The sequence below is a fragment of the Dromiciops gliroides genome, chromosome 1, assembly GCF_019393635.1.
Source record: "Dromiciops gliroides isolate mDroGli1 chromosome 1, mDroGli1.pri, whole genome shotgun sequence".
NCBI lineage: Eukaryota > Metazoa > Chordata > Mammalia > Microbiotheria > Microbiotheriidae > Dromiciops > Dromiciops gliroides.
The window spans coordinates 438,778,060-438,790,117 of record NC_057861.1 but is presented as its reverse complement, the minus strand read 5'-3'; the positions used below and the strand labels follow the sequence as shown (position 1 = coordinate 438,790,117).

Sequence of the window (12,058 nt, the reverse complement as noted above, 5' to 3'; positions counted from 1 at the left end):
AAGAACAGAGTGCTCTTCTCAGAACATATTAGGGGAAACAATAGAACTAACCTTCCTTTGGTGGTTTAGTTTGAATATATACATTGTTTGCCAAAGACCCAAAGGGTCCCCAAAATGTAACCAACAGAGAGGCAATATGGTAAAGGGAGAAAAGAAGAGTTCAAGTGCTCTTCATTTAAAGTTAGAGCAAATGGGCTCACATCTTTGCTTTGTCACTTGTTTTACCTCTGTAACCATAAGCAAGTCATTTAACCTCTTTGGTCCTCAGTTTCTTCATCTGTAGAATGAGGGAGTTGGTCTAGATGACTTGAGGTCCCTTCTAGCTGTAAGTCTGAGAATATGAGATATAACCTTAAATCCAGATGATTCCAAATTACTATAATTTTTCCCAAGAGTACTGTATTATTCTATGTTCTTTATTTCATACCTCAACATAATTAAACCTGCAGTTTCATGGAAAGTCCTAAGCTTGTATTTTTTGGTAAGAAGTCTTTTTTATAATTTATAAAATGTACTCTTTGTACATGAAAATGGTACTATTGAACCACCACCATAGGCCAAGAGATTTGGTTATTTTTCTAGTAGCAACATATTTATTGTTTTAGAAACAGTAATATCCCTTTGTTAAATGACTGATCTGAACAAGGGTAAATTCTTTAAATTTATGGAACACAATTCCAATTTGCAATTGAACCTGTAACCTTGATTCTCAGCATAATCATCTGAATTGTTTTTAGAAGAGATTTTTGTCATCTCATTCAAATTACTGAACCAAGAGGAAAGAAATACATTTCTAATTTTAATATTTATTTAAAACAGGTATCTCCAGAAGAATCCACAAACGTGTACATGAATGCTGCAGGTGAGGGATTTGATGTTTACATTTTGCTCATCGTCATGTATTACCTTAATCTAAGCAGACATTTCACAAGCTTGAGTTAGGCTTTTGAAAGAAGTCCTAGCGATGTGGTTATTAGCCAGTCTTAGACACTGGTATAAATGAGGCCTCTGCTTGCTAATACCAATAGCACCCAAACCTCCTGTCAGCTTCTGACTTTTGTACTTAGTAGCAGTGGGATCTTGGGCAAGTAATTTAACCTCTCAAACCTCAGTTACTCTCTTCTGTAAAACAGATAGAACACTTGTCATTACCTGCCTTCCCATGTAGTGATGGCAATCAAATTATTTAGTTATGTGATGGATCATCACTGGTTTTAGTATCGGCAGACTTCTTAGAATCCTAACAACATTTTTCTGTTCTTAATTAAGAGTGCTCGTGGTGCCTTCCATAAAACAATTTGCTAGTGTTAGCATCTTGTCCTGCCCCAAACCAAGTAATTATCAGCCTTTTTTTTTAAGCCTAGAAGTCAACTTTATGCTGACTGGCCTTAGTCCATACTCTGAATTTTAAAGGATTTTCTTTACTCCCTAGAATCATCCTGAAGATTCATGTTGGGACTAATAGAAGGCCTCTGTGCTTGGCTTTCTCCTAAAGGTCCTAGAAGTTTTGGTTCCAATATCTGTACAACAATTCTTTAGGAAATCTGTATCAAATTAGCATTTTGGTGTCCCTCTCCCATTCCCATCTATTATATGTACCTCTTCATACTTCTTTCTCTTTTTCTCCCATTTTCTTTTTCCTTTTTTCCTAATCTTCCTTCTCTTTGCTCTCAGCCTAACCTTGGGCTTTCAGTTGTACCTCAAGTCATTGCTTAATAATGTTTGAAAAATTTGAACCAAGGAAGTTGCATTTTTAAAAATTTTTTTTAAAAAAATGGATAGAGTGGTGTGGTGAAGACTTGGATAGCTAGTGATATATTTGCTTTTCAAAGCCTGTTACCATTTTGGCTTGGCCTTCATTCTAAAATTCAGCTGTATTCAAATCCCAAAGCTAGAATGACTTGTCAGTGATTGGAAGTCCTACAACTGTATAAATTCTGAGGCTTTTTGTTCTAAAGACAAAGCAAAACCACAAAACCTTATCTTTAACGTAAATAAAAATGTTACTTAGTTTCAGTCACCACTTTATAATCAGACCATTTGCAACACAGGTTCCCAATAACTTTTTTCTCCATTTTTATGGTACTTTCTTTAGTATTACTAGCCCATACAAATTTCATTGTGTTACTGGTTCATGGTACATACTCATCAGAAACTATCAAAGGAATGAAAGAACTTTTAAAAATTATAATGTTAAATTACATAAGGGTGAATCAGTGTCTCTCTTTTTTTGCTTGTACTTTGACTAATTTGGTTGAGAAGGATGTTGGAATCATTGGCTAAATGGAGCTTTTGATACTGTGAGAATTTCAGTGATCTATAATATTTCTACTTTTAAAGACTATTGAATAGTCAATGTTGGAAATGCTGTGGTAAGGCAGGCTTATTCATCAGTGTACTGTTAAGATCTGTCACTTGTCACAATCATTATATAAAAAAGTTTGGAATTGTGCTGACAAAGTGATAAAAATGTGACCATATCATCTGACCCAGAGATTGCACTCAGACCTATACTTCCAAGGAGATCAAGACAGAAGAGTTCACATTCTAGTGGGAGCAACAATATGCAAAGAACAAAGTATATGCAAGATGTACTGAGAAGATTAAAATTGATCCTGTATCTTTTTTGGGGGTGGGGGGACAGGGCAGTGAGGGTTAAGTAACTTGCCCAGGGTCACACAGCTAGTAAGTGTCAAGTGTCTGAGGTCAGATTTGAACTCAGGTCCTCCTGAATCTAGGGCCAGTGCTTTATCCACTGTGCCACCTAGCTGTCCCTCCTGTATCGTTTTCTTATAGGTCCTGTTTACAAGTAATTGATTTTGCCTTGTAACTGCTCAAGTCATGGTTCTTTTTCTCTGAAATTAGTTCAGACTTCAGCTGTCCTGTAATGGGTTGTTTTAAAATCCAGCTTTCTTGCCTCAAAGAATTTAACCTTGGGGAATGTGTAAGAAAGCAAGGAAGTTTGGGTCTGATTTGTGCCACCAACCTGTCCTTTAAGGATGTCTTGTTTGTTGTCCAAAAGTCTGGGCTGCTATCTGCACCTGGACTTAGTCTCATGAAAGAATAAGCAGGGGCAGGTGGGTGTCATTGATAGCCCCCATTACCAAACTTTCAACCAATCATGTTGTTTCCTGTGCCTCTGCTCTGTAGTCATTTTGCCCTTAATCCTATGAGGTCATCTACCCTGCATTATTCTTTGTTCTGTACTCTCCAAAACCTATATAAGGGGAATTAACCTTTTTCTCGGGGGTCTTTAGCAATAATGGAGGCAAGCCATTGACTCATTTATTGGCAGGTAGCCTGCCTCTACTAATAAGTGTTTTCTTGTGCAGAGCTTTGCCTCAGTTTTCCCTTTGTTAAAATCCAGTCATGGGGCAGCTAGGTGGTGCAGTGGATAGAGCACCGGCCCTGGAGTCAGGAATACCTGAGTTCAAATCTGGCCTCAGACACTTAACACTTACTAGCTGTGTGACCCTGGGCAAGTCACTTAACCCCAATTGCCTCACTAAAAAAAAAAAAAAATCCAGTCATGACAGTATGCAGAATAAATGGAAGACAATCTTAGGGAGCATGCACAAGAATCAGGAAGTATCAGGATAAGTTTTTAGCAGAAGGCAGGATTTGAGCTGAGTTTTGAAGGAAGCCAAGGACGTTTGAGAAACAGAGGTGAGGAGGGAGAAGATTCCAGGTTTGGGGGACAGCTAGAAGAAAAGCCATAGTCTGGAGCTGGAGAGTTGTGTGCAAGAACTAGCATATAGGCCAGTATAGTTAAAAAGCAAAGGGTAACAAGACAGAAGTGGTAGGAGGGGCCAGATTGTGAAGGGCTTTAAATGCCTGAAGCCTTTATACTCGATCCCAGAGGTAATAGGCAGTCATTGGGTTTTGTTGAGTAAAGAGGTGACGTGGATTTATTTTAGGAAAATCACTTTGATAGCTGAAGAGAGAATGGAGCAGAAGGGAGAGATTTGAGGCAGAATTGCAGTAGTCCTGATGAGGGGTGATGAGGGTCTGTACTGAGGACAGAGAATAGGGAGGGTAGCTGTATGAGTGTAGAGAAGGGGATGGAGGTAAGAGATATTTTGAATGTTCATAACAAGGTTTGACAATAGATTGGATAAGTGAAGTGAATGAAAATATGGAGTTGGGGGCAGCTAGGTGGCACAGTGGATAGAGCACTGGCCCTGGATTCAGGAGAACCTGAGTTCAGATCAGGCCTCAGACACTTGATACTAGCGGTGTGACCATGGGCAAGTCACTTAATCCTCATTGCCCCACAAAACAAATAAACAAAAAGACAACCCCCCCCCCCAAAAAAAGAAAGAAAGAAAGAAAGAAAGTATGGAGTTAAGGATAATATAACCAAGGCTTCAAATCTGAGTGACTGGGAGGGTGGTGGTACCTTCCATCGACAATAGTAAGACAGTTGGGAAGGTGGGAAAGTATGGAAAGAAAGATAAAGAGCTTTGTTTTGGACATGTTGGGTTTGTGAGATGCCTATGGGACATCCAGTTCAAGATGTCCCTAAGGCAGTTGGTGATGCAGGAATGTAATTTAAGAGAAATTCTAGGGCTGGATCTACATAAATGAGGCAGTGATTAAATGAGTTGTGGTACATTCATGTAATAGAATATTTCTAACTAAAAAATGCTGAGTATCAATAAATAAAGAGAAACATGGGAAGACCTAACGAGATAAACTGATAGAAAACAAAGCACAACCAGGAAAACTATTTCTATAACGTCTACAACAGTGTAAATGAAAATAGCAAAACATAACTGAATAGTGTATAACTATAATGACACAAACTTGCCCCCCAAAAGAGAAAAGTGCTTCTTTAAATATTTTTGCACATATGAGACTTTTCCCTCCATCTTGGACCTGAGTCAGGGCGTAGGTACATCATTTACTTTCGTTTTGGTACGGTACTTTTTTGGAGGGGAGGTGGGGCCAGAAACTTTAACCATTTTCCATTTTAATCAATTCAGCTTATTCTGAATGAACTTTTAAAATGTTCCATAATGACTATTGTAGCTTGTAGTGAACTAGATATATGAAGATTCTTTTTTTTTTTTTTTTTTTGGTGAGGCAATTGGGGTTAAGTGACTTGCCTAGGGTCACACAGCTAGTAAGTGTTAAGTGTCTGAGGTCAGATTTGAACTCAGGTCCTCCTGATTCCAGGGCTGGTACTCTATCCACTGTGCCACCTAGCTGCCCCTATATGATGATTCTTAATATCAATTACTGATAACATTTTTAAGGCATTTCAGATCATTTGAATAAATACATTTCCTGAGTAACTTGCTTTATTTGTACTCATATTTTTTTTGTCTTCTGAAGGAGAGTCTTATGAAAAGCAGACTGTTGTACCTATCTTGGGAAGCACATGTACAATCACAGAACCTCAGAAGACAGAGAAAGAGCAGTCAGAACTTACTGTGCAGGCTTCAGGAACTGAATCTTGTGATGAGGTGACATGTACTCAAAAAGAAGAGAATGTTCCTCATTTACCTCAAGATGAGACTGTAGTATCTGACAAGGAAAGAACTGGGGCTACCCATCAATTAGAACAGAGAAGCAAGTCATCCTCTTTGTTTTCCAGGTATTGTGAAGAAATCTCTTAACTGTGCAATAATGGTTTCCTTTCTTTTTTAATTTATCAAACAAATATAGCCTTTAAACAAATTAAATATTATTGTGATAGTTGGCAACTTTCAACTCTCTTTTTGACCTGAAATGAAGGAGTTCCAGGCATATAAACAAGATTGTCATTTTGTCTTTGTTTCTAGACCTGGCCGAAGACCTCTGGGATTTTTATCTTTGATATGTTCAAAGAATAATTTGGATTCTGAATCAGAAGCTACACCAATGAACAGTCAAAAGCGTTTGAAACCTCTTATACCTATATCAAGGCGTAATTTTAGAAGACCGACTCCACTAAATGAAAGCAAGAGAAAAAAGCAAGACTCTTGTCCCCTTCCTCCCACAAGTTCTGAGTCTCATTCTGAAACCAGTCCTATGAGCAATTCAGCACCTCAGGTATGGATAGTTCTTTCTATGTTTTGTTGCTTCTATGTGAAATGGAATAAATTTTATGTATTCAATTAAGAGGGAACATAATAATAAACAATGGTGGATCCTTTTATGTGAATATCAGCAAAGGCTACAAAATAAAACACTGAAAAAGGAGAGGAAGAGGGTTTTTTTGGGGAGGGGAGGTTTTGGGGGTTTTTGCAAGGCAATGAGGGTTAAGTGACTTGCCCAGGGTCACACAGCTAATAAGTGTCAAGTGTCTGAGGTCGGATTTGAATTCAGGTCTTCCTGAATCCAAGGCCAGTGCTTTATCCACTGTGCCACCTAGCTGCCCTGAGTTTGTTTTTTTTTAATTAGGGATTTAGTCTTGCAGAAATTTCTGGATCAAACCACTAATCTAATCAAAATTAGAAGCTTTAATACGATTTCTTTAATACACAAAGCAGCAAAAAAAAGAAAGCAGTGTCTGACCTTGTTAATCTGAGGTAGAAGATTAAAAAGTAATTATGACCCCATCAGCTCATATATATTCTGTTCTTTAAAAATTGCATTTGTCTTAAAACTGTGGAAATTTATTTTGATTTGGGGACCCTACCTTTAGGCTGAGATTAGAAAGCCTTAGGCCCTCAGGGTCTCTCCCCCTCCTCCTCGGCTTCAGCTGAGCGAAAAAGCCCCGTGGGCTATACAAGACACCAGGTCAGACAGCTGGGGGGAAAAAAAAGCCCCCAGCTCCCTCCGACCTGAGCGAAGCTATCTGAAAGATAGCCTGTGCTGAGGCACGTGAAGGGGGAATGCACCCTTCCCCCCCCAACCAGCTGCAGCTCTGGCTGGCGGATTAGCTTGGTCTGTGAAGGTGAAGGAAGCCCCGAGATTTGAGTGGAGAGAAGAAAAGGTATATATAGACCTGGGAGTGAGACAGGAGGGGGGGAGACAGACTAGATAAAGAAGGACAGACTAGAGGACGGACTGGAGATGGACTAGATAGACAAGACTCAGGGGGGACGGACTAGGAGAGAGGCTGACTAGAGGGGAGTGAAGACAAGGACCAAGGAGAGTTCAGTTCTGGTCTGACAAGGTCTGACAAGGTTACAGGCCTTAATACAAACCAGGGAAAGTGTAACGTGCCCTGAGGCTGGAGGCGGCTAAGGCCCTTATTGTATTCAAGAAGTTCCAAGCGCAACAGGTGCAAAAGAGATGCAGTGGAAAGCAGTCAGGTTGTACTTTATTTCCCTGTATTCCTAATTTGAAATAGTATCTCATAAATAAATAAACTCTGCTTTGATTATTTAGTTAGAGCCTTCTTAATCCTGTGCTTATCAATTTGGGAGTGGAGCAGTGTGGTGGAACTTTATAAACGGCCCACATTAAATTAACGAAGTTAGATAGCCAAATAGTCAAAAGTCCATAGTTTAGTCCTCCATTCAGAAAGTTTAGTCATCCATAGATTAGGCCCCCCAAATTTAAGCTAGTCATTCAAAAATATTCTAACATTTGAATGGCAACCACGAAGGGATTTACGGCCCAATTATAATTTTTCTAAATTTATCATTTTTCATATAATCATAATTTTTATAAGTCCAATTATATATAATTTTTTTCAGGTTAGTTATAGTTATTAATGATTAATTTTTTTACACAACTAAATGTTTACTCAATTTCCATTACTAAAATATATGTGTTATATATGTATGTGTACATATATATATATATATATATATATATATATATATATATACTGTAACGATTGGAATGACGCCACCTGCTGGAGACTTACTGTAGAAGAGTTCTGCCCATGAAGCGAAGGTCTTTGAGGGCAAGACCAGGAGTCAGGAAGTGACGCGGGCTAGTGGAAGGAGGAAGGAAGAGACTGGCGCTCAGTCTGGCGCTCTTTCCTGAGGACGCTGGTGGAGAGTGGAGCTAGAAATGCTCTCTCCCTTTAATAGATAGAAATCTAGGCCTTTCTCTCTCTCTTTACCAAATTCTTATTCTCCTTAATAAATGCTTAAAAGTCTAACTCTTGCTAAAGCTTATAATTTATTGGCGACCACTCATTAGATATTTTAGACAGTTTAGCTAGAATTTTAGCCCTTAACAATATATATATATATATAAAATGCAATACCATTATTCATTTTTAGAGGCACTTTCTATGTGACTGAAAATGTCCTTGCCATTTTAAATGCCAGTAGCTGGCACTCTTGGTTTTTCTGGGAGGCAGTCACTCTGCTTGGTTTAAGTATAGTATATGTAGTTCATATGTTATGCCTTTAACATGGTAGAATTATTTCATTAGGAAATGTTATGAAATGTAGGATTGTTTGCCCATACATTGAATGTCTCTCTAGGTTGTATTCTGTTCTGTTCTAATTTCTTGTATATAATCCTAAGAATTTGCATGTGTTTAGCTATCTTGCATACATTTTATCTGCAATATGAAGAGAAGATATGAACTCTGTCTTAAAGATAGTAAATCTCAAAAGTGCAGGGTTAAAACAATTTGTCTTAGCCCAGACAGCTTACCTGGTATATAGTCAAGAGAAGGCTTTAAGAAAATCTAGGTTCTGGGTAGTTATACCAAGAAAACAGTAACTTTGTGTTTTAGCATTGAATGGTATTCTTTTTTTAAAAAACTTATTTTCATTGCTATATTTTCTACATTGCCTCCATTTCCAAATTAATTCCCCACACCCCCAGTTAACTTTCCTTTAAAACAAAGATTTAAAAAGAAAGCAACTATTATTGGTTTGGCAAAATTTACCAGCACGTAGACTGACAGTGTTCTATAATATAGTAGTTTTCAATATTTATTTTTCTTACATTATTAGGTTTCCTGTGATCAGTCACTCGAGGAAGAAAGTTGTAAAAGTGACCAAAAGATGGAAACTGAAGAGGAGCCAACCAAAGTCACTGAATATTTTTTTAGTGATATTTTTATGGAAGTGGATGAAACAGAGCAAAGCTGAGGCTTTTTACAAAGCTTGGGATTTTAATTCTGAATTGCAACAACAAAGCAGTATTTAGCTGAAGGATCACTGTTGATTTTTCTTGGATTTATTTTGTATTTAATGAACTTGGTCTTGAAGCTTTTAAAATCACTGGAATACATTGTGGATATTTCCCTCAAATTGGTTGAGTCAAGCAGCTAAGACTTGTTTATCAAACAAATAATGACTCTTGTTTACATTTTGACCCTCCTCCTGTGCTGGCCACATGTGGACACTTTGTGGTGTCACAGATAAATGCCTTTTCAATCATAGGCCTAAAGTCTTTGGAGGTTGATTGTATATAACATTTAGTGAACACTTCTTTTTGTGAAGTTATTTCTTGGTAGGGGCCTTTTAATTTGCCTCTGTAAGTAGATGGAAGCAGATTGTGAAACTTTAGAAAATGGCTAAGAAATAGCCATTTTCTATTATCAGTTATTTCTCTGACTATAAATATGTATTTTTGTAATAAAAGAATCCATATTGATGTAAGATTGATGGTTCAAATTGAAAAGTAAATATTTAACTTCAATATTTGTACAGAGGTGAAACATCAAAAAACTTATTTATTTATTTTTTATTTATTTATAAGAGTGCTGTTCTGTTTTAGTCTTTTCACCTGACAGACTTGTGGGTAAGGTAGAAATGAATGTATATATCCAATTAGGAATCTCTTCCTTAATTTTGAAGCCATTGGCCATAGTTATTATAATGGATTATGTTTGGACTCTTGGGATTCTAAAGCCAGAGAGATTTTCCTTGACTGACTTGGCTTTCAGTGGTATTTTAGGTGGTCTTTTCTTTTAATTTGGGATAAGCACATTCTTTCCAACACGAAAATATCTTGCATTTTATTTTTAATTGGTTAGGCAAAATTCCTTCCACAAGTTAGTGATTGTAAATTGTTGTCTTTTCTGCTGCTTTTTTCTTCATCCCCTAAATTCTACACAAACAATTTGACTCGAGATAAAAAAATTTCTAATAGGTATGAATTATACAATTGAAGTGAAGTCATAAACTCTTTTCAAGGTAAACTCTTGGCCAGTTATTTCACTTAAGAGTTGTAATTTTAAGGTCTAGTGATTCATCTGCATAATCTAGGAATCCCCTCAATCTTTTTTCCCTCCAGCAATTTTGATGAAGCCTCCCAAAGAATATTTCTGGTTTTCCTGTTTTTTCCTGTTTTTCATCTTCCATTAATTATTTTGTGTTTGAAGTCATGAATCTTTCCTGAAAGTAAAACTCTTCACAATGTAAACTGAATTCCATATATCACGTAGAAAAAAAATGAATTTCCAAATCTGTTGCCACCTATAAAAATGTTTTTTTTTTTTCCTTTAAGGCTGATTGATAATTAATAATGAAAATATTGCCAAATTGCAAGGAAAAAAGTTACACACAGAAAAATAATTATATACATTTCCTGTGAAAATTGTGTAATTGAGGAAGGGGACCAGAATGCAGAATCTGGAACTACTCCCCTCCAGAAGAGGAGTGATAGTACCTGCAGAAGAGACATCCAAGCACCATCAGGAAATATATAGTCTTGAGTTCAGGCTGGGAGAGGGGAGGAGGGCTGGTGGGGACTGATGACAAGATTCCTAACTTGACTTTCTTCCCTCAGGCTAAAGGCAAGGCAAACAAAATCCATTAAAACTAATCTTAGGCCACAGGAGTTTGCATAAGCCACATTTAGGGAAAAGATGATTTTGATTCAAATCAAATTCCCAAGAAAATTTTTATTCTGTAGTGATTACTGCTTTGTATGACCCATAAAAAGATGGAAAATTAAGTCTAAAGTCCAGATAGGATAGGATCACAGGGGGGAGACCCCTACACTCAGCCATGCAGGCATACGATAAGCATCAGACACAGACAAATCATGATAATTAACGCATCACTTTTCCACTGTGGTCTTTTTTAAAAGTCATAAGCAAAAAAAAAAAAAGTCATAAGCTAAATTTCTTTCTCTCTGAATTTTTTTCAGTATTAGATTACGTGATGGAACAATGGTTTAATTTACCCCTTGCAGACTAAATTTTATGAACAGTGCTAATTTAAAAAAAGGTTGCCTCTTGCAGATTTCGTTTGTAAACAGCATCTTTTGGGGAAATGTTATATTTTTACCATGTATGCAGTGGGTTCATCTGATTGTTTTAAAGAATCAAGTCAGCTGGTTAAAGAAAAAGAGATATGAAAACAAATTTAGTACTACCGTGAAAATGAAAAGATTTATTCACAAACATTTTAGGCCTCAGGCGTATTCAGAAGGTTTCAGTTTTGTATTTTATAAAGTATTCATTACAGGAAATATGATTGTGTCTTTATCTTTCCCTGTGGAATACAAAGACTTTTTTTTAATTGCCACATAAGTCAGATTACATGTCCTGTCTTAAAATGCATTTTTGAAAATAGGAAGTGATTATTTTAAAGAAAAAAAAACAACGAGGAATGATCAACACAGAAACACAATTTTTTTTTGTCAACATCTGCTAGTTGCATACTGGTGATTGGAAATAGAAGTGATCATCTATACTATGTTGCCTAACAGTTTATTGATGAAAATGGAAAAAAATGGTCATTTGTAAACTTTCTTGTTTCAAAGAAAGTGATGATCTTTCATATATGTAAATTATGTCAATAATAAAGTAATTTTATACCATTCCTTCTCTATCCTTTCAGTTTTAATTTAGAAAGACTAAACAGACTTATCTACAGTAAACCACAAATGGAAGCCTGCTGATATTTTCGTGGTCATTTTCCTTCCACCATGAGAAAAATCAAGCAGGAATTGTCTATTTATAATTAATCACAACTTGATATAGAGGAATTAAAGCCACCTTTTTTTCTTTCCTGGAGTCAGATGCTATCTACTTCTGAAGCTAGTTGTATACTATGAGCAACTTAACCTCCCAATTTCACTTTCTTCATTTGTAAAACAGGGTTAATAATACCTGTAGTGTTGGGGCAGCTAGGTGGTACAGTGGATAAAGCACCGGCCCTGGATTCAGGAGGACCTGAGTTCACATCCGGCCTCAGACACT

General features: G+C 36.9%; 1 protein-coding gene across 2 annotated transcripts in view; it reads left to right on the top strand.

The window, feature by feature from the left end:
* Positions 1 to 11,666, top strand: part of BDP1 (B double prime 1, subunit of RNA polymerase III transcription initiation factor IIIB) — a 96,773-nt gene extending 85,107 nt beyond the window's left edge. For both annotated transcript variants that reach the window (XM_043965714.1, XM_043965720.1), the window contains 4 exons: positions 820 to 862; positions 5,338 to 5,599; positions 5,787 to 6,036; positions 8,856 to 11,666. In XM_043965714.1, coding sequence (XP_043821649.1) covers positions 820 to 862; positions 5,338 to 5,599; positions 5,787 to 6,036; positions 8,856 to 8,993 — 693 coding nt within the window. In that variant the 3' untranslated portion in view covers positions 8,994 to 11,666. The remainder of the gene's footprint in view (positions 1 to 819; positions 863 to 5,337; positions 5,600 to 5,786; positions 6,037 to 8,855) is intronic.
* The last annotated feature ends 392 nt before the right edge of the window (positions 11,667 to 12,058 follow it).